This window comes from Macaca thibetana, chromosome 1 (genome assembly GCF_024542745.1).
Source record: "Macaca thibetana thibetana isolate TM-01 chromosome 1, ASM2454274v1, whole genome shotgun sequence".
In the NCBI taxonomy this organism is placed as follows: Eukaryota; Metazoa; Chordata; class Mammalia; order Primates; family Cercopithecidae; genus Macaca; species Macaca thibetana.
This window is the reverse complement of record NC_065578.1, coordinates 28,210,566-28,233,749: the sequence shown is the minus strand read 5'-3', so window position 1 is coordinate 28,233,749 and position 23,184 is coordinate 28,210,566. Positions and strand designations below refer to the sequence as shown.

General features: G+C 47.9%; 1 protein-coding gene across 1 annotated transcript in view; it reads left to right on the top strand.

The window, feature by feature from the left end:
• Positions 1 to 23,184, top strand: part of MECR (mitochondrial trans-2-enoyl-CoA reductase) — a 38,352-nt gene that overhangs the window by 4,609 nt on the left and 10,559 nt on the right. The window contains exons 2-4 of the mRNA XM_050795791.1: positions 9,842 to 9,939; positions 10,391 to 10,522; positions 20,270 to 20,413. Of these exons, the coding sequence (XP_050651748.1) occupies positions 9,842 to 9,939; positions 10,391 to 10,522; positions 20,270 to 20,413 (374 nt within the window). The remainder of the gene's footprint in view (positions 1 to 9,841; positions 9,940 to 10,390; positions 10,523 to 20,269; positions 20,414 to 23,184) is intronic.

Genomic DNA, 23,184 nt, shown 5'->3' with positions numbered 1-23,184 from the left:
ATTCTCTGTCTCTTCCCCTTTTCAGGATCCCGAGGCTTTTGTAAAACAGCATCCTGATCATCTTGGCTTTCTCACCTGCCTGCTGCTAGTACAAAAATGAAAATGAGCTAGAAAACCCGTGGACGTATACCCATTCTGTCTTTTTGTTTTTGTTTCTTTTTTGAGATAGAGTCTGGCTCTGTCCCCCAGGCTGGAGTGCAGTGGTGCGATCTTGGCTCACTGCAACCTCCACCTCCCAAGTTCAAGTGATTCTTCTGCCTCAGCCTCCTGAGTAGCTGGGATTACAGGTGCGTGCCACCATGCCCAGCTAATTTTTTTTATTTTTAATAGAGGCGGGGTTTCGCCATGTTGGCCAGGCTGGTGTTGAACTCCACCTCAGGTGATCTGCCCACCTCAGCCTCCCAAAGTGCTGGGATTACAGGTGTGAGCCACTGCATCCAGCCTCCCCATTCTGTCTTAAGCCAGATAGACTTTGGAGGAGCAGGTGGTGGGGCCCCAGGCTATCCATTCTCACTATAGGGCACTGTTTACTCTCAGGAATTTCTTCTTTTTACAGTTAATGTAAAGCAAAACTGCAGGTGACTTGATTGTTAAACCCAAATTTTAGTACTTTGGGGGAAAAAATCGCATTCTGGGTTTGGTGCTCTGTTTAGAGCCCTTTATTGTGGCCATGAATGGCGTGGGAACAGAACGCATGGATGTAGTAAGTTGGCCAGCATGTATTCTTTGAGAGTTTACTGAGTGCAAGCCACTGAGGGTACAGAGTTGAATCTGTTGTGGTCGTTACCCTCAGAGCCTCACAGCCTAGTCCAGGAGAAAGGCCACCATCGTCCAGTGGTGCAAATGCTGTGATGGGATATGTTCAGAGTGCTGTGGACACCCAGAAGAGGGGTGCCTAACCCCCTCGGGGTAGTCAGAGTGTTCTCTGAAGAGACAGGGTGTAAACTGAGTGCCCCAGAGATCCAGTGAGCAGGAAAGTGGAGAAACGTCCCAAGCAGAGGAACCTACATGTGCAAAGACCCCGAGGGAAGAGAAAACATGGTGTGTCTGATCGGTCCGTATTTGTTGACTGCCCACTGTGCACTCATATGTATGTGAGAAAGGTGTCTGCTGAAACCAGCTCAGAGGGGACTACCCTCAGATCACAGGGCTCAAGCCTAAGCAGATTCCACATTCTATAACTCGTACATTACCTTCCATCGGGCCTTCAGACTAGGCTGTGGAGTTTAGGGCCAAGCCGTGCTACCCTGATTTTCTCATTGTTGCCGCTGAAGGTGAAAGCTGCAGGCACACCCCCAGGAATTACACAAAAGACTGGGGTTTTCCCTCCGTCCAGAGAGGCCGGGAGGAAAGCTGCCCCTCGGTGCCACTCCAAGTTGTCTCTTGCCCTCTCCTAGCAGCTCTCTGGGATGAACTGGCCTTTCCCACCCTGGGTGAGGTGGGAGGGGTCCTCATTTTAGAGAAGAAAAAGCAAAGATGATACGAGGTAAACCTGTGACTTGGGATGTTTCTTGCCTGTGTTCCAGTCCCACCTCTGCCACCAATTATGGCAGTAAGGAAATCACGTTAGTCTCCAATTATCTTCAGCTACTCCTTGATAAAATGAAGAGTGACCAGGGTCAGCAGTGGTAAATACGGGTATGTGTGCTGTCCCCACGCAGACCTTCACAGTTCCTTTCTATAGACCTCAAAACGTACACTCGTCTTTATCACATTCTCCCCAGACAACGCTCTTCCTGCCAAGACAAGATGGGCCCTCAGCATCCTTCTCAGCATAACACTGCAGCCATGGAAATTATCATGAGACGTGAATCCTCTTTGCTCCAACAATTGTCCAGCTCTGACAATTCTATGAAAGTAGCGCAGGCCTTGACTGCCTGCTCACCAATGGTTGTTCCAGCAGCCTCCAGGGAGCAATGGTTTGACTTGAAATCTGGGATCCTGGGCACAAGATTTCACCAGGGACCCTCCCTTGGCCCTTGGTTGGTTACACAATCAATAGCCCTCCCAGCCTCCAGCCAGACAGGAGCTGCATGGTTGTGTTTTTACCTGTCAAAGAGATCCAAGCAGCTTGCAGGCAGGCAGGGACTGTGCAAGCTGAGTGACAGACACTGCAACTCCCTTGTAGTGGAGTGTCAGCAGATGTAGAATATCATGGGGCCCGCAGACTTTCTGGTCCTCTTAGTTTAGGGAAAGTAGGGGATTGAGAAGGTTTCTTTGCTAACTGGGTAGAAACTTCCAGAATTGCCCTAAGTTTCTGATTCCTTCGGTTCAAAATGATTGTGCTAAAGAGCCGAAAAATGAGTCCTGAATGGTGGGAGTCCTGGAAGCCGTAAGAGGTGCAGGGAGGTGTGGTTGTGTCCAGCACACCAAACCACGTGGAACAAAGGAGCTTTGCTCAGTCAGGTAAAGGAGCTCTCCCTGAGAGCCCAGGACTCCCTTATTTCCCAGGGAGCCAGGCCCTTACAAGCTGTGAGCTGAGGAACTTCATTCCTTCACAATTGCCTAGTTGTGCCCTGCTTATTAATTATTAGTCAAATCCAGGAACAATGTACCTAGCACACCAGGCATTTCACTGAATCACAGAAGGCAGCTTGGTGACCAGGGGACAGACTGGGGAGGACCACATGAGGGTCAGTTACATTCACTCAGTGCCCTGTGATGACACAAACATTCTTGGTTCTGTACTAAGTAGATGAGAAAGTCTCTGGCTAGTGACAATTTCTCCCTACCTGTTCTTCCTGCTCGAAATGATATTGACCGTTTGATGTGATTGAGTAAAAGATGAAAGATAAGTACAAATGATTGCTAATTAAATGTGGAACGCAGGAAGGATATCTCAGCAGAGCTAGCTAATGCCCACCTTACATAGCAAGTATAACTGTGCCAGTCTCCGGGGTACTGGCCTCTTTTCCCCCCTCTCAAAAGGCTCTTTCTTCTGCCTGCTTTTGTCTCCCTTGTACTTCGTATGGCATCACAGGTGTACAGCCTTGGCCTCAAAGGAGCCATTGTGACCTTATCCAGGCTGGGATCTGTTGATGGAGGACAGTGGCATCCCCTCAAGTTGCATGGCGCCATTACACTCACAGAGGGAGGACGCGAACGGTATGGGGGAAGCAATTTGAGATCTAGCCAGGCTGGGTTGGGTGCCTCATTTGTACTCCAAAACATAGCCACTGTTTCCTTTAGTGAGTTTTTTTTTTTAAGAACGGGGAAGAAATTGCTGTCATTACACTAGAGGTTTAACTCTTGGAATTCAGACTTGGTCCCTGTTTTCCCTCCTGTCTCAGCAGAATGGTATCCTTGACGACGTGGTTAGCACTGTCTGCGGGAACAGCAGTGCGTGTGGTATTGATGGCATTCCCTGGGGCAGGCCAAGGCTGGCCTCCCTGGTGAGAGGCAGCTGGACCCCTTGACCCCCAGGCTTGCAGCAAGCGTGGGGCCAGCCCCCGCCACCATCCACCTGTGTTTGTAGCTTCAACTTAACTTCCCATCTCCTAGACCCTCACCCCTGCTTGGCCCTCTTCACTCTCCTTCCTCCCACTTCAGTGAATCTCAAATGACAGAGCTGCTGGGCTTCCCAGAAGACAAAGAAGAGAACCAGGGGCCCAGAGCATGGTTTCTCAAATTGCTGTTTGGGGCAGGCTGCGCTGTGAAAATATTGTAGTGTTCCCAGCCCGCGTTAAATCTGGAAAGCTCTGGATGACACAGGCCACATGGGTTTCTTTATTCGGGGACTTCTCAGAGCCTTTATGACTAACGTGTAGTCAGAATCTTAGAAAAGGGGCTTAGTAGGCAGCATTTCCCAAACCAATTGGATCCCAGGAAATACCTAACAGCCAGGCGTGGTGGCTCACGCCTGTAATCCCAGCACTTTGGGAGGCCGAGGCAGGTGGATCACGAGGTCAGGAGTTTGAGACCAGCCTGACCAACATGGTGAAACCCTGTCTCTACTAAAAATAAAAAATAAAAATAAAATTAGCTGAGCATGGTGGCATGCACCTGTAATCCCAGCTACTCAGGAGGCTGAGGCAGGAGAATTCCTTGAACCTGGGAGGCAGAGCTTGCAGTGAGCCGAGATTGCACCACACCACTCCAGTACGGGTGACAAAGCGAGACTCTGTCTCAAAAAAAAAAAAAAAAAAAGAAAAGGCCGGGTGCCATGGCTCACGCCTGTAATCCCAGCACTTTGGGAGGCCAAGGCAGGCAGATCACAAGGTCAGGAGATCGAGACCATCCTGGCTAACACAGTGAAACCCCGTCTCTACTAAAAATACAAAAAATTTAGCCAGGCGTGGCGGTTTGCTCCTGTAATACCAGCTGCTGGGGAGGCTGAGGCAGGAGAATGGCATGAACCTGAGAGGCGGAGCTTGCAGTGAGCCGAGATCGCGCCACTACGCTCCAGCCTGGGTGACAGAGCAAGACTCTGTCTCAAAAAAAAAAAAAGAAAAGAAAAAAGAAATACCTAACAGCATCTCCAAGGAAAATTCAGCACACACAGTGTAGTGAATGCTGGCGTAGTGTTCAACAGCCTGCATTTTGGAGTCTAGCTTAAGATCAAGACTCTTGAGCAAATTATTTCTCTGAGCCTCAGTTTCCTCTGCTTTAAATTTGGGTGATACCACCCTCCACATAGGCATTTTGAGGACTGAACGGCATCATGTATATAAAATGTTAAGCATACTTGGAGCTCAGTAAGCCATCGACATAAGTTGTCATTTCATTGTTGAGTGAAATCACCCAAAATAGGTTTTTCGACTCTCCTAGACTCCACCCACCCAGCCAACTCACAGTTCTATATGTCTAGCCCTGAGCACTGTCTGCTCTGTATCCATACTGCGGGTCACCTGTGTCCCCTCTCCAAATCTACTCTTCCTTCCTCCCTAGCTCAGCATTCAGTTGTCCAAGCCAAAGGCCTGGGAGCCATCAAAGACTTCCCTTCCCTCCCGCCACATGGAACTGGTCACCAAGTGACATTAGTGTGTTTATTTAAAAGATTTTACGTTACTGAATCCTTCTCTCCATTCTCATGGCTCTTATGCATATTACACCTGTTGCCTGGTCTACTCCTGGGTCAGATTCTTTGTCATTCCCTCCGGCAGGAAAACCTTTTGTCTTTTCTCCATCCACCTTGTAAATGCCTATTTATCCTTCAAATTATGGTATCCTTTCTTCCAAAAACCCTTTTCGAATCTTCTGTTTTCTTCCTCCCACCAGGCTGGACACTGTCAGCCAACTTTAGCACCACAAGCCTCCTTCTGTTACAGCCCTTCTCCCAGTGTTTCCATGGATGCGTTCCCAGTCCATCAAGGCCCTGAGAAGGAGATTTGTTTTATTTATTTTTTTTTTCCTGAGACAGGGTCTCCTGTTGCCAAGGCTAGAGTGCAGTGGTCATTCACAGGTGTGATGATGGTACATACTAGCCTTGAACTCCTGAGCACAAGCAACTCTCCTTCCTCAGCCTCCCAAGCAGCTGGGACTACAGATGCATGCTACCATGCCCACCTTTATTCATCATGAAGCCCCTTGGCACAGTATCTGGCACTTTCACTGTCAGTAAATATTTGTTGAATTACGTTTACTTGAATTTTCCAAAAAGTTGCTGTCTTCCTTTCAGTGACTCAGTGATTCTTTTCAGAGGTATAACCAGGGAATTGTTTCAAAGGTTTGCTTGGATATTCCCACAACTGAAAACAGCTGCCATTTCTTCAGCATCTACTGTGTAGGTACTACCATAAATGCTTTACATACATTAACTCATGTAATCCTGTGAACTGAGTTCTCGTGTTATCCCATTTTACAAGGGAATATTCTGAGGTTTATCTAGCTGATAAATGACCAAGGTAGGATTCAAACCCAGGGCTGCCTGCTTCACTCCAGATCCGTGCTCTACCCATCATCTGTGAACTGAGATCTACCTGTATTCTCATCTTGACCACAGGCATCTAGATTTTTAAGAAGTGTAGTCTTGCTGCACATGTGATGTATATGCCTAGACTGAATGCCCTTAAGGATAATCTCCATCTTTATTTGAGCCCATCTTTCAGGAGTATTTTCATAAACAGCCTAGAAGGAGGAAGAGCAAGTACAAACAGCTAAGACCCTTTGGTTTGGGCCCTGCCCCTGATTTCCTTAATGACTGGCACTTTTTTTTCTTTTGAAACGGAGTCTCACTTTGTCGCTCAGGTTGGAGTACAGTGGCGTGATCTCCACTTGTTTCAACCTCTGCCTCCCAGGTTCAAGCAGTTCTCCTGCCTCAGCCTCCCAAGTAGCTGGAACTATAGGAACACACCACCATGCCCGGCTAATTTTTGTATTTTTTTTTTTTAGTAGAGACGGGGTTTCGCCATATTGGCCCCACTGGTCTCCAACTCCTGACCTCAATCCACCCACCTCGGCCTCCCAAAATGCTGAGATTACAGGCGTGAGCCACCACGCCTGGCCATGACTGGCACTTATGCCACATTTTCTCACTAGTGAGAAATTTATTCAACAGTGTGTTGAGACTAAAAGTTCTCTGCCCTCTGGGAGCTCACAGTCTAACAAGGAGACAGCACATACACACACATTCTGGCTAACAAAACTAGGTGATAAGTAAAAAGAGCTCTGAACTCAGAGTCTGAAAGACCTGAATCCAAGTCTGCATTTGCATCTGCGGTTCCAAAATCCTGAAAGCTCTGGAAACTGACAGTTTTTTTCTATAACTTATTTGAAGGAAACCTGATCTAACATGAGGTTTTTATGTGGTCTTTATTCATCTCACTTGGCATGAGTATTCCTACATTTTGCTGCAGAAACATTCATGTGTCTGATCACAGGGTGCTGCAGCAGCCCCCAGTGGGTATGTAGATAACACATGGCCCCAAGAGTTTCAGAAAAGGGATTGTGAACCTATGTCTTCTCCTGATCAATTGACAAAAATGTATGAAATGGCTTCACAAACTAAACATTAGTAAACTCATATGAGATAGTCATAAATAGCATGATGTATAATTCTGTACAATGGGAGCACCGAGCAAGTGATTTTTTTTTTTTCCTGGACTAGGAGGAGGGTTGAAAGATGTCTTAAGGGAAGTAAACTTTGAACTGGGCCTTGAAGGGTGAGTTGAATTCCTCACTTCATAGAGAAACATTCTGGGCTGTAGGAAGAACGTATAGAAAATGTGTAGAAAAAATGTCTTTAAACAGCTTGAGCACATGAACTTTGTCAGCTTACAGAAAACCTCTGATGATCTGTGAAAATGGAGGAGAGAAGCGCTGTGGATAATATAAAGGGGCAGCTAGTCCAAAATCCATTTGCTCTGGGCAGGATTTTTTTTTTGAATGCAGACTTAATACACACATTGAGAGTGAAACATCACTATCTGGGCTGATGCCTCCTTGCTTCGCGCCCACCTGTTAGCGCTCCCTCCCTCTCCCCAGAAGGCAACTACAGCCGGTCCAGCCTGTGCTCATTTCACTGCCCTCTGCTTGGTGTGGGGTCAGCACCTTACCTGCTGGCTTCTCTAGATCACACTGCCAGGTTCAAATCAGGTCAGCCACTTGCTACTTTGTAGTGGCCATGAGCAAGTTATTTACCTCTTAGAGCCTTTGTTCCTCAGCTGTAAAATCAGAACAATAGTATGAGAGCTATTGTAATAGGAGAGCTGGCAGGTAAAGCACTTAGCAGTGTGCCTGACTGGTAAGCACTGAATAAACAGTAGTTATTACTATTGCAAGGACTCCCCATCCTCCAGCTATGTGTAAATACATACATTCCTTAATTGAGTAGCTGGGACTACAGGCACACACCACTACACCTGGCTAATTTTTGTATTTTTAGTAGAGATGGGGTTTCACTAGGTTGACCAGGCTGGTCTCGACCTCCTGACCTCGTGATGCATCCACCTCAGCCTCCCAAAGTGCTGGGATTACAGGCGTGAGCCCCCACGCCCACCTATTATTAAACATTTCTAGAAAATCACACTTTTACCACAAGATCAAACCTGCGGTGTAATTAAAAGGTCAGATTTCTGCAGGAAGTAGGTGGAATTACATCAGCTTAGTTTGGTGATACTGTTGCCTAATGCTAAGAACCTCTTGTTGGCAGTTTTATGTGTCTTGGGTAAGTAAAAATGAATTATTACTTAATAAATGCATTTGGGCAGAGAGAAACATTGCAAACATGAAATCTTAGGGGTGTGGAGAAAGCAAGCAAGCAGTCACTGGTGATTAAAAAGTCACAGGCCCCTTGGGTCTAATACACTGACCACTACTATCTGGTTGGCAGATCTCCTTTTTTAAAAAACTTTTTTGAAATAACAAAAGTAACACATGTACATTGCAACTTGGCCTCCCTCAAAAGCTTTCTTGCAGGTTTTGCCCATTAAGCAAAGTTTCAGTGGGATAAAGATGTTGCCACCGTGGTGTCCAAGACCCACCACAAGCAGAGGGACTTACCACTGACAACATGGAAGAGGCTCCCAGAGGGGATCAGGTTCAAACCACTACTGCAACTCTGTTTTACAAATGGAGAAACAGAGGCCTAGAGCAGAGAAGAAACTTGCCCATGGTGACCCAGGCATCCTGTGGTGGAGCTTTACGCCCAGGACCCTCAGCCCTCCACCCAGGGTCCTTTCTGCCAGACAAGAATCCTCCTCCAGAAGGGACATCACTCAGAGTGAATCACGGCCACCCATAGAGGTCTTTGTGAACTACATAGGCCATCTCCCCATTACCCCCACACTCCACAACTAACAGAAATATCTCCTCTCCCCTGTATATATTACGACCAAGAATAAAATCAAACAGGTGGAGGACATGTCAGCTAGCCTGGGATTTCCCAGGTATGCCTGTTGGTAAGAACTACTTGGGGTGCCCTCATCTGGAGATTCTGGCTCAGTAATTCAGAGGTAGGCCTGATGATTTATATCCATGAGCATACCAGGTAATTCTTATAACCAAGCGAGTTTTGGGAAACACAGGGCTCATCTAGGCCAGCAGAGGTTTCCTGTCCCAGAGAGGGCAGTGGGGTTGAAAGGCCAGGTGCAGTGGCTCACACCTGTAATCCCAACACTTTAGGAGGCCGAGGAAGGCGGATCACAAGGTCAGGAGTTCACGACCAGCCTGGCCAACATAGTGAAACCCCATCTACTAAAAATTTAAAAAAAAAAAATTAGCTGGGCGTGGTGGCAAGCACCTACAGTCCCAGCTTCTTGGGAGGCTGAGGCAGGAGAATCACTTGAACCCGGGAGGCAGAGGTTGCAGTGAGCCGAGATTGCGCCATTGTACTCCAGCCTGGGTGACACAGTGAGACTCTGTCTTTAACAAAAAAAAAAAAAGAAAAACACTGTAGATTTTCCACTTGTGGTTAATGAGAGTCAACCTGTATCCTATGTTGATTTCTTTTTTTTTTTTTTTGAGACAAAGTTTTGCTTTGTCACCCAGGATGGATGGCACAATCTCACCTCACTACAATCTCTGCCTCCCACATTCAAGCAATTATTCTGCCTCAACCGCCCGAGTAGCTGAGATTACAGGCACCCACCACCATGCCCGGCTAATTTTTTTATTTTAGTAGAGACAGGTTTTCGCCATGTTGGCCAGGCTGGTCTTGAACTCCTGACCTCAGGTGATCCGCCTGTCTCAGCCTTCCAAAGTGCTGGGATTACAGGCATAAGCCACCACGCCCAGCCTTCTGTACTGATTTCTTATGGTACCTCTCTTTTATAACAGAACTATAATTCCTGGGCACACATGGCAGCTCAGAAATGTTGCCTGACCTACTTTGGGGAGATGATTTGAGCGAAACACCCAATCTAGCCTGGATGACATGAACATCTCCGTTTGGCTTTGTGCTTAGACTCAAGAACCTGGAGCTAGCTGCTGTGGGAGGATCAGATGTCCATGTGAAGATGCTGGCGGCCCCTATCAATCCATCTGACATAAATATGATCCAAGGTAACCTTGGTTTCTGTGGCTTATGTTAATTGGCTTTTTTGTTCAGCTGCCACCTCGTTTTCATTCCTCCTCAGGTGTGGGTGTGAAATGCCTGTGATTAGCAGCAGCTGTTCTCCAGATGAGCCGTCTACAGGCTGTGTCAGCCCTGTCTGGCCTCCCTTTTCTGGCATGTGAGGATTTTTGAGAAGATTGCAGTGGGGAGTAAACTAAACCTTGTGAAGTGCCTACGACATGCTGGTTTTATTTCGTATGTTATCTGATCTTCATAATAACCATGAACACTAAAGAATATAGTCCCCCTATACAGACAAGTAAGCTAAGGCTCAGAGGTTGGTTAGGCAGACAGTCCAAAGCAGAGCCCAGATCAGGCCTAGGATGGCATGTACTCAAGTCCATGCTCTTTCACTGCCCAAATATCACTGGTTGACCCTTTAATGCTCTTCTTCCTCAGGAAACTATGGCCTCCTTCCTGAACTGCCAGCTGTTGGAGGGAACGAAGGTGTTGCACAGGTGGTAGCAGTGGGCAGCAATGTGACCGGGCTGAAGCCAGGAGACTGGGTGATTCCAGCAAATGCTGGTTTGGGTGAGTTTCTCCAGGTGTCAGCTGCCTTTTCGTTCTTCCAGATCCTATTTCACCCACTCTGTAGATGTCCACTGATTGGCTCAGTGTACCTGGGTAATGCAGGGTTTTTTGTTGTTGTTGTTGTTTATTTATTGAGACAGAGTTTTGCTCTTATTGCCCAGGCTGGAGTGCAATGGTGCGATCTCGGCTCACCACAGCCTCCGCCTCCCGGGTTCAAGTGATTCTCCTGCCTCAGCCTCCCAAGTAGCTGGGATTACAGGCGCCCACCACCACACCCAGCTAATTTTTGTATTTTTAGTAGAGATGGGGTTTCACCATGTTGGCCGGGCTGGGTCTCAAACTCCTGACCTCAGGGATCCGCCCGCCTCGGCCACCCAAAATGCTGGGATTATAGGCGTGAGCCACCACACTTGGCCTTGTTTTATTTTATTTTTTTTGAGACAGAGTCTCACTTTGTCACCCATGCTGGCATGCAGTGGCACGTTCTCGGCTCACTGCAACCTCTGCCTCCCAGGTTCAAGCGATTCTCCTGCCTTGGCCGCCTGAGTAGCTGGGATTACAGGTGCCCACCACCACGCCCAACAAATTTTTGTATTTTTGGTAGGGAGGGGTTTTTATCATGTTGACCAGGCTGGTCTCGAACTCCTGACCTCAGGTGACCCACCACCTCAGCCTCCCAAAGTGCTGGGATTACAGGCATGAGCCACTGTGCCCAGCCTGAATTTTGTTTATACATGGAGATGAGCCAAAGGGCATTTCATGTAGAGGACGTAAAATGAGCAGAGACACAAAGGTGAGATTGGGAAATGGTGGAAAATCCACTGTAGCCTCAGCAGAGGGTTTGCACATAGTAGAGGATTGCACGAGTGAGAAAGAAGGCCAGAAAGGCAGGTTCAATCACTTGAGCCCAGGAGTTCCAGGCTACGGTGGGCTATGATTGCACCATTGCACTCCAGCATGGGCAACAGAGTGAGACCCTGTCTCTATTTTTTTAAAAAGGTAGCTTGGGTCCACATGGGGTAAGGCCCTTCCCAAGCCAAGGTAATGAGCAGGATTTTCTTTGATATATTATAAGGAGTCATAGGTGAGTTTTATTTTTTAGCACTTAACAGTTTTCAAGGCACATCTGTTATACACATCGATCCTCACAGCAGCTACAAGAGGGAAGCAGGACATGTATTATCCACCCATCGGACACAAACTGAAGCTTGAGAAGTAAAGCCCTGGCCCAAACTCAAACAGCAAAATGACAGTGCTCACTGGATTCTTTCTCCTGGGTTCCCACTACACACCAGTGTTATGATCTTCTGGGTTGTAACTTACAGCAACCCAGCTCAAACTTGCTGTAAAAAAAGAAGTTGGGGCTGGGCATGGTGGCTCACGCCTGTAATCCCAGCACTTTGGGAGGCCAAGGTGGGTGGATCACCTGAGGTCAGGAGTTCGAGACTAGCCTGGCCAACATGGTGAAACCCCATCTCTAATAAAAATACAAAAAATTAGCCAGGTGTGGTGGCACGCGTCTGTAGTCCTGGCTACTCGGGAGACTGAGGCAGGAGAATCTCTTAAACTCAGTAGGCGGAGGCTGCCGTGAGCCGAGATCACGCTACTGCCCTCCAGCCTGGGCAACAGAGCGAGACTCCATCTCCAAAAAAAAAAAAAAATAAGTTAAGGGCAGGTGCAGTGGCTCATGCCTGTAATCCCAGCACTTTGGGAGACTGGGGCGGGCAGATCACCTGAGGTCAGGAGTTCAAGACCAGCCTGGCCAACATGGTAAAACCCCATCTCTACTAAAAATACAAAAATTGGCCGGGCGCGGTGGCTCAAGCCTGTAATCCCAGCACTTTGGGAGGCCGAGACGGGTGGATCACGAGGTCAGGAGATCGAGACCATCCTGGCTAACACAGTGAAACCCCGTCTCTACTAAAAAATACAAAAAAACTAGCCGGGCGAGGTGGCGGGCGCCTGTAGTCCCAGCTACTCGGGAGGCTGAGGCAGGAGAATGGCCTGAACCCGGGAGGCGGAGCTTGCAGTGAGCTGAGATCCGGCCACTGCACTCCAGCAAGGGGGACAGAGTGAGACTCCGTCTCAAAAAAAAAAAAAAAAATACAAAAATTAACCAGGCATGGTGGCATGCCTGTAGTCCCAGCTACTCGGGAAGCTGAGACAGGGGAATCACTTGATCCCAGGAAGCGGAGGTTACAGTGAGCCGAGATCGTGCCACTGCACTCCAACCTGGGCGACAGAGTGAGATTCCATCTCAAAAAAAAAAAAAAAAAAAAAAGTTAATTGATCTGTGGAACTGGGAAGTGTAACAGGTTGAAAGCTTTGGGTTCAGCTGGATCTAAGAGCCCCAGTACTATCAGAGTTGTGTCTCTCACTTGTTCTCAGATGGGCTATCCCCGCATATTGATATAATCAAACCAGCAAATACTTATTGGCCACTCTCTTTGTGCCAGGCACTACTCTAAGCACTTCATGTATATTAACTCAATTGTTCCCACAACATGAGGTGGTTATTTCCTTCCCATTTTGCAGGCAATACAACAGTAAATGCAATGGAAAACTGTAAACTATTGAGCAGTTTGTCCAAGGTCACCCAGCCAGAAGTGATGGAGTTAGAATTCAGATCCACTCTGATACACCCCTCTCGTAGATGGCCACCAGCAGCCTGAGGTTCATATCACCCTAAAAACAAACAAATGAGCACATCCTCCACAATCATGTCCAGCACATCCCCCAGAAGGGCCCTGAATGGGCCTTGCCCATCCCGGAACCAGTCCCCTGGGGTGGGGTAGGGCCACTCCGGTTGCTCTGATTGAGTCTGTCACCTTCCTCCATGGTACAGAAGGTGGGGCCTTGTGGTTGACAGCCCCAGAGATTAGGAAGGAGCACTTGTAGAAAGAAAAAAAAATACTAGGGGGGAAAAAAACAGTAATAGGAGTCTACTACAAGCTCTTTGCTTCTCTAAGATCATGGAGGCTGCCAAGAATGGCTGCACCATCTCCTACACCCACCTGGCGGTGAAGGAACTCAGCCATTTGAGCAAATTGAGAGCTGCGAGGATTCACTGGATCCTGATGCCAGTGCTTCGGGCCAGCCCCTGTGCTGAGTGAAGGTCCTATCAAGGTGAGCAGACAGTTCCTGCCCTCAGAGTGCTCTTGGCTGGCAGTAGGAGGCCCAGGAATGGAAACACAACACTTAATACAATACAGTATTACAAGCACTATAATCACAGGATTGACACAAAGACAAGAGTCCTCTATCTTGGAAAGCCTTAAAAAAGGCTTCCCGGAGAAGTGATGCTTGAACTCAGTCTGGAAGAGCTGCTGGAAGTGCAGCCAGTGGGCTAGGTGAGGAGGGGCTTCCCAGGCAGGGAGTGCAGCATGTGTGAACGTAAGTGATAAGAGAAGGCACAGCACTGGTGGGGAGCTGCAGGTAGCTCAGGATGGCTGGCTCATGGGTGGGAGTGGCAGAGAAGTGAGGTGGAGCTGGAAAGGTGGGCTGGAGCTGGGTCCTGGTGGGCCGGCATCCACAGTGCAAGGGGTACCAACGGAGAGTTAAGTAGAGGAATGATTTGTTAGGATTTGTGCAATGCAGAGAATGGTCTGCAAACCATTGGTCTGGAAAGGCAGAGGGTGGAGGCAGAAAGCCTGTGAGGAGGTGGGCAAACAAGTCAGGCTTCAGATGATGAAGGGTGAGGGTCTGAATAAGACAGGGCCGTAGGGCTGGAGAAGAGGGTGTGGAGTCAAGAGCTAAAGTAACAAGATTTGGCAATACTTTCAGTTTGGAAATGAGAATAAAGGACGTCTGCCAGGTGTCTGGGTAATTGTACGTGTGGTGGTGGGGGTACCCAGAACAGGGATTCTTCCCTGGAGAAAAGGTGATTCTTTTTTTGTCTTGTTTTTCTTTTGAGACAGAGTCTCTCTCTGTTGCTCAGCTTACTGCAACCTACACCTCCTGGGTTCAAGCAATTCTCCTGCCTCAGCCTCCCGAGTACCTGGGACTACAGGCGCCCACCACCACGCCCAGCTAATTTTTGTACTTTTAGTAGAGCTGGGGTTTTGTCTTGTTTGTCTTGTTGGTCAGGCTGGTCTTGAACTCCTGACCTCAGGTGATCTGCCCCCCTCAGCCTCCCAAAGTGTTGGGATTACAGGCATTGAGCCACCGCACCTGGCCAAAGGTGCCAGCCAGAGAGGATGAGGATTTTATAATTGTGAGTACTGCAATTAACTCAGTGTATTCAGTAAACATTTTGTAAGCATCTGCAGCATGCTGGACTCAAGGACACAGCAGTGAACGGACATGGTCCTTCTTCTCATGAAGACTGCCATTTAGTAAGAGTGGCAACTATTAAACATATAAGTTCTCAGCTGGCCACAGCTTGGTCATTTTCCATGGTTCTGAGCTGCCCAGCTGTTGCTGAGCCCATAGCCGGCCTTTTCCCACGTGCAGCCGATCCCAGGGGAGACTAGACCAGATGGTGTACATAGATCTTTGCCAACTGACTTTCTCCTTGGGAAATACGCAAAACCTTCCTGAGGAAGCACAGAGCCATAGAAAGAGCACTGGCTCTGGAATCAGGGGCAAGTTCTCTTTCCAGCTCCACTGTATGACCTGATTTAAGTCACAGCTACTTTGTGCCTCAGTTTTTTCATCTCGAAAATGGAACTAATAGTCACTGCCTACCATGTCTCAGTAGACTCTTAATAAAACTCAACTGAGCGAATATATGCAATGATCTTTGCAAATGCCAAATTTCTCTATGAATTAGATCAGGAGTTGGCAAACTTTTATCTTAAAGGGCCAAATAATAAATATTTTAGACTTTGTAGGCTATACCATCTTTGTGACTACCCAATTCTACTATTGTAAACATACAGACAATATATAAACAATTGAGTGAGCATGGCTGTGTTCCAGTAAAACTTTATTTGCAGGACCGGGCGTGGTGGCTCATGCCTGTAATCCCAGCATGGGAGGCTGAGGCGGGCAGATCGCTTGAGTCCAAGAGTTCAAGGATGGCCTGGACAACTTGGGGAAAGTCCATTTCTTTTTTTTTTTTTTTTTTTTTTTTTTGAGACGGAGTCTTGCTCTGTAGCCCGGGCTGGAGTGCAGTGGCCGGATCTCAGCTCACTGCAAGCTCCGCCTCCCAGGTTTTAGGCCATTCTCCTGCCTCAGCCTCCGGAGTAGCTGGGACTACAGGCGCCCGCCACCTCGCCCGGCTAGTTTTTTGTATTTTTAGTAGAGACGGGGTTTCACGGTGTTAGCCAGGATGGTCTCGATCTCCTGACCTCGTGATCCGCCCGTCTCGGCCTCCCAAAGTGCTGGGATTACAGGCTTGAGCCACCGCGCCCGGCCGGGAAAGTCCATTTCTACAAAAAATTAGCCAAGTGTGGCAGCGTACACCTGTAGTCCCAGCCACTGGGGAGGCTGACATGGAAGGATAGCTCAAGGCCCGGAAGCAGAGGTTGCGGTAAGCCACACTCCAACCTGGGCAACAGAGCAAGACCCTTGTCTCAAAACAAAAAAACACTTTATTTACAAAAACAAGTGGTGAGCCAGATTTGGCCCACAGGTCACAATTTGCTGACCCCCAAGTTAGATAATGGAGATGGTTAAGGGTCAGTTGCATATGAGTGAGGAATTGGGAATCCTCAGAGCTAAGGTCTGGGAATTAGCATCATTAAAGGAAAACAATGTGTGTTATACACCCACTGTATGCTAGGCATAGTGATAGTCTCTGTACAAATGTCTTTAGTTTAATCTTCCCACTATGACGTAAGTGTTATTTTCTGCATTTCACAGATTAGGGAAATGGAAACTCAAAAAAGGTAAAGTGATCATTCAAAGTCACACACTAGTGAGTGGCAGAACCAGGGTTTTTAAGCAGGTCTCTCCAACTTCAAGCCTAAGAGTTCTACTTGAAATCCTGAAAGCCCTTGTCTCTGACCATGGGTGCTGCCTCCCTCCCACCCAGCGTCTCTTGAGAAGAGGATTAGGGACTGCTAAGCCCCAGAAATTCATATCAAGGGCTGGATTTCCATTGTCGTGCCATAAGAGGAATTAGAAAATGCCCTGGATTTCATACATAGAAAGCCCTGCACTAAGCATTTGGCACAGGGTAGAGTGCAATAAGTGTTAGCTGAGATGAGTGGGAACAATGATTTGAAGGCCAGTCTGGGGAAAGCCCACAGGATGCTGGGGCACTTCCTGGATTCCAGAGGAATCCTTGCCTTTTCAGTCTCTTATTTTCTCAGCCATAGACCTACTCTAGGATTGACACAGCCTTCAATAAAAAGTGTTCCCAGGCCGAGCTTGGTGGCTCACGCCTGTAATCCCAGCACTTTGGGAAGCCGAGACAGGCGGATCATGAGGTCAGGAGATGGAGACCATCCTGGCTAACATGGTGAAACCCTGTCTCTAACAAAAAATACAAAAAATTAGCCAGGCGTGGTGGCAGGCATCTGTGGTCCCAGCTACTCGGGAGGGTGAGGCAGGAGAATGGCGTGAACCTGGGAGGCGGAGCTTGCAGTGAGCCAAGATCGTGCCACTGCACTCCAGCCTGGGTGACAAAGCAAGACTCCGTATCAAAAAAATAAAAATAAAAAGTGTTCCTGCCTCCCATCCCCAGTTCCTGGTCCTTAAAGCCCACATTGACATCCCCATTTCCTACAGCACGGTTAGTGATTACCCAGGCTGCCCCCTGCTTCCCACAGCTGGCCCACATAGGACCAGGATACCATTAGAATCCCAGCAACTAAATAGTGAGCAGGCATGCCCAAGAGCTTTGGAAGCACAGGCCAAGGGCCCCAAGCTGCCACAGTGACCAGCTGCTGAGCCACCAAGGCTCCAAGCAATTTCCCTAAGGTGACACAGTGAAGACACAGTGGAATCAAGGCTGGAGTCTCTCTGACTCCAAAGCCTACACTCTTCACCCCTTCTTCATACAAGATCCTGCCCATGTGATGCAGACCCCTCACCCAGTCCTCACCAAATCCTATTGATTCTATCTTTAAAACAGAACTCGAATCCATCTTCTCTTCCTCATCCCCACTGCCAAAGTCCCAGTCTAGGCAGCCATCATCTCATACCTCAACCCCCGCAAAGACCTCTCGCTTCCACACTGCCCCTCCCTACTCCACAGTCTTCACCCAGCAATAAAGTGATCTTAAAGCACATATCAGATCATCTCAGTCTCCTCTTAAAGCTTGTTAGAGGCTTCCCACTCACTCATTCACTAAAACAAGATCAGCTCTCCATACCATGGTGCTGAGGTCATGCTTTCATACCGCAGATTGTGACCCATTTGGGAAATCAATCTAGTGAGTTGCAAATAGCACTTTTTAAAATTAAAGTTGAGCAGAAAAGAATAAAAAATAGAGTATCTCTTACATAGTAAGGGTAAGCTGTGAAACACAGGCTTGTGTTACATGTATATTCATGTATGTATATGTACGAATTCACAGTGGAATTCATGGTTACTGTGGGTCAGAATTCTGAAAGTGTCACATCACCTGCCCAGCCCCCGCTGCATCAGCCAGGCCAGCTGCGTCTCAAACCACTCTTCCCATCAGTCTCCACCCTGCGGTGCAGCATCATCCCATCCCAGTCCTGTGTCTGTCCTGCTGCAGCATCTCTGCATCTGCTGCGTCCCCTGCCTAAGATGTTCTTTGTGTGCTCTGAGTCACTCTTAGCCTGTCACCTCCTCAGAGAAGTATCCTTGACTCGCATCTAAAGTAATTCCCTTGCTGTTACTGTCTCTATTTATAATTTATCATTATCATATCTGCTTTTTTTCACCTGTTCAACTCCACTAGAATGAAAGCAGGGAATGTGTCTGTGTTGTTCAAGTGCCTGGGTGCAAGATAAATATCTGTAGATGGAAGGAAGGCAGCCCAGATACCCAGGTTCCAGCTCCAACTCTGCCTAGATAAGCCAGGGGGCTTTGGGCAAGTGACTTCCTCATTTCCTCCCCTGTTGCATGAGGGGTTCAAAGTCGATGCTCGATAAGGGCCTTCTCAGTACTGACATTCTGGAATTCTTTTGTCTGGAACTGGAATGTGGGCTGGGAGTTGATGCTCATTTCTTTCCAGCTTATAGAATTTTTCATTTCCTTATCTCATTTGATTTCTACAGTAGCTCCTGGAGGAGGCGAGTCAGGCTGTTCTTGCCTGTGCCATTTACACATTAGAGTAACTGAAACTCAGTGACAGGAATTTTCTCAAACCAGCAGAATAGCAAAACCAGGTTTGGCATCTGTGCTCTTGACTTCTACTTTTATGCTTTGTTCCCTAAAACCACCTGAGTCAGGCCGGGTGCAGTAGGTCACGCCTGTAATCCCAGCACTCTGGGAGGCCGAGGTGGGTGGATCAGCTGAGGTCAGGCGTTTGAGACCAGCCTGGCCAACATGGTGAAACCCCACCTCTACTAAAAATACAAAAATTAGCCGGGTGCCTGTAGTCCCAGCTACTCGGGAGGCTAAGGCAGGAGAATCACTTGAACCCAGGAGGCAGAGGTTGCAATGAGCTGAGATTGCATCATTGCACTCCAGCCTGGGGAACAAGAGCGAGACTTCGTCTCAAAAAAAAAAAAAAAAAAAAAAAAAAAAAAACCCCACCTGAGTCAGCTTGCTCTGGATGAGAAGAATGAGGACTGTGTAGGAAAAAGGGGGCTTTCTCAGCTTCTCCTGCCCTAGTGGTAATATTACTACTGTCTTACCCTTAGATTGCAGCATTTTGAGGTCATTAACTCCCTGCATGGTGACATTAGCTAAATCTGATGGTAACTCAGAAAAGCAACCTCTCTGAGTTGCCCTTACAACAGTATTTGGCATTTTTTGTTTTGGTTTGTTTTTTGGTTTTTGGGTTTTTTTGAGACAGGGTCTTGCTGTGTCACCCAGGCTGGAGTGCAGTCACACAATCATAGCTCACTGTGTCCTTAAATTACTGGGCCCAAGCAATCCTCCCACCTAAGCCTCATGAGAAGCCAGGACTGCAGGGCATTATACCCAGCTAATTTTTTTTTTTTTTTTTTTTTTTTTTTTTTTTTTTTTTTTGTAGAGACAAGGTCTCACTATGTTGCCCCAGCTGGTCTTGAGCTCCTGGCCTCAAGCAGTCCTCCCACCTTGCCTCCCAAAGTGCTGAGATTATAGGCATGAGCCACCACACCCCATTTTTACTACATGTTTAAGATCAGAATAACTATCTAATTTGGGCCGGGCACAGTGGCTTATGTGTATAATCCCAGCACTTAGGGAAGCTGATGCAGGCGAATCACCTGAGACCAGGAGTTCAAGACCAGCCTGAGCAACAAGGCAAAACCTTGTCTCTACTACAAATAAATAAATTAGCCATGTATGGTAGTGCACGCCTGTAATCCCAGCGACTCAGGGGGCTGCAGTGTGAGAATCACTTGAACTCAGGAGGCGGAAGTTGCAGTGAGCCGAGATCTCGCCACTGTACTCCAGCCTGGGCTACAGACAGAGACTCTGTCTCTAAAAAAAAAAAAAAAATTTTTTTTAAATAACAATCTATTTTGCATAATTATCATGAGGATTCAGACATTCAGAGGAACATCCACATTTTCTTCTTTTTCTAAACATCCTGGATGCTATCCTGGATGCTATCCTGGATGCTTCCAGTGGATACTATCCATTATCCTGGCTGCTCATTGGCCAAGGAGAGTGAGCTGGGGTTGAATGTGCTCAGGGCTCCTTCCTTATGATCCTGGTCTCATCCTCTGACTCAGGAACCTGGCGGACCGAGGCTGTGTTCAGCGAGGAAGCACTGATCCAAGTTCCAAGTGACATTCCTCTTCAGAGCGCTGCCACCCTGGGCGTCAATCCCTGCACAGCCTACAGGATGTTGATGGACTTCGAGCAGCTGCAGCCAGGTAGGAACCCGGAGTTAGGGGAGCAGGTCAGGGTCTCCCAACTAGGGTGCCACTCACATCCTGACCCCAAGGCCAGGAGAACTTGCAAGGTGGAGGTTTTGACGGGGTGATGGACCTCTCACCCGGGTGAATGTTGTTGCTTTCACGTAGAAAGATGTTAGCTTGGTTCCTAGGAAACATGCCGAAACCTCACGAGGAGTACACTCTCGAAAACTGCTGCAGGGTCACATTCCCTAGAGCTTGGGATTGAATTCTGTCATTCAGCAAAAATGTGTTGAGCTGTGTTAAGCTCTGGGATACAAAGCCAGACAAGATAGACACAGTCCCTGTGTTTTCAGTAAAACGCTGAACTTAGTGTTAATAATTCCGCTCAGCGTTTACATAGCACTTTCCAGTTCACAGAAGTGCCTTGACAGGCATTATCCCCATTGAGTGCATTAAATCTTCAAAGCGTTGCAGTGAGGTTGGTACCATCATTGGTTAAGAGCTCAAGCTTTGGGCAGATAACCTGGATCTGACCCCAGGCTTTACCTTTCCCTGACTGTGAATTCGCCTCTCAAATCATCAGATTTTTCTTCTGTAAAATGGAGAATAAAGAACATGGAGGGTGAAACACTACAGCATAACACTTCACACAGTGCTGGGCATGCAGTGCAGAGACTGTCCACTGCTTTTATTCGTCTTCCCTTTCATAAATGGGAAAACTGAGGTCCAGAGAGGTAAACTATTTGCATGAGATCAGCCAGCAGGTAAATGACAAAGCCAAGTGTTTCATTTGGGTTTCCCTGAAAGCGGAGCCTAAGACCAGGACTGGGTGCAGACAGTTTGTTTCGGAAGCAGAAATGAGGGGGAGTGGGGAGAGTGAGACAGAGATGGAGGCAAAGCCCATGAAGCCCGGTTACTGCTATGGGCAACTACTACTCAGGCTGTTTTTTTTGAGACGGAGTCTCACTCTGTCGCCCAGGCTGGAGTGCAGTGGCATGGGCTCACTGCAACCTCCGCCTCCCGGTTTCAAGGGACTATAGCTTGGGATTGCCACCACATCCAGCTAATTTTTGAATTTTTAGTAGAAACAGGGTTTCACCATATTGGCCAGGCTCGTCTTAAGCTCCTGACCTTGTGATCCGCCCACCTCAGTCTCTCAAAGTGCTGGGGTTACAGACATGAGCCACCCCCCCCACTGGCCTGCTCAGTCTTGCTGGGGGCCCTCTGAAGACTCTCATAGAACCCACCACAGAATTAACCCTTAAGGCCAGGCATGGTGGCGGCGCCTGTGATCCCAGCTACTCAGGAGGCTGAGGCAGGAGAATCGCTTGAACCCGGGAGGCAGAGGTTGCAGTGAGCCGAGATTGTGCCACTGCACTCCAGCCTGGGCGACAGAACAAGACCCATCTCAAAAAAGAAAAACTAACCCTTGAATGATGAGTTTTCCACTAATTCTCACACCCCATTGTTTAAGGGTCACCCTAAGGGCATTAACTTTCTGGGCTTCCTCTGCACACCGTGCACATCCGTGAGGCGCAGTGGCTGTAGAACTCACCCAAGCCACCTCTCATGCCAGTGAGGAAACTGAGGCCCAGAGCTGTTGGAGTGTGATGAAACATGGTGCCCAGCCACTGTCCAAGGCCTGGCTGAAAGCCGATGCCAGTTCCCACAAAGAGAAATATAGGTTTCTCACAACTATGACAGAGGGGTCCTGGGAGCGTTTGGTAGAAAAAGACAGTGGCTGTGACCAGGGACCTTTGCTGGAGTCCTAGTGCAGCAGATGCTTTGTTTGCCTGCGTCCCATGCCCTAAAGCCACCTCCCATTTGGGCTGCAGCTGTGGTAACAGATCTAGGCATTTCAACGCTGCCCACCCTAAGTACCCACTGTGCACCTCTCCACTTTCCTGCCTCAAGGCTGATGTGGCCAGAACTGTTGAGTCAACTTAGGATCTTGACAAATGGTGAGAATTACATTTTACATTGTGATCAGTTTATACAAATAGGGACATATATATATATATATAATGGAAACCAAAGTTTCGTGAAATACCCTTACTATGTGTGACATACTCTGTTATTTTTTATTCTCCTCTCAATTTTAACTTTTAAAAAATGCTGCTTGCAGCCAACTAGATTGATTCATAATCCACTAGTGGGTGACAACCTGTACGTTGACCCCTGCTGAAGGAGAATGGGCATTCTTCTTCCAGGAAGTCCTCGATCTCTAGTTTCAGCCCATTGTGTGACAGATCCCTGCTGTCTCCCAAAAACCAGAAAGCATTTCAAAGTCAACAAAGCACTTTCCCGGACATGATGCATTTGACTCTAATCAGGGGCACTTTTTTTTTTTTTTTCATAGAGAGAGTCTTGCTCTGTCGCCCAGGCTGGAGTACAGTGGCGTGATCTCGGCTCACGGCAACCTCCACCTCCCGGGTTCAAGCGATTCTCCTGCCTCAGCCTCCCTAGTAGCTGGGATTACATTTTAAGGGAAGGAAACTGAAGTTCACAGAGGTCATAACTTGCCCTGTCTGTTTAGTTACAATCATTGGTGAAACTGAGACTCATGCCCAGGTCCATCTCATTCCAGAGCCCACGTTTTTCCCAGCATGTCACACTGCCTTCCCCAATGGCCAGGTCCAAAGCTAAACCTGGGCTTTGCCACAAAACTGTAGGACCCTGTTTCAGGGGCTGCCAATTTCTCCAGCACAGCTCTAATCCCATTTCAAGGCAGTGCGCCTTTATTAAACACCGCGGAGGGGAATAGGGCACGGTCCTGCCCTCTCAAG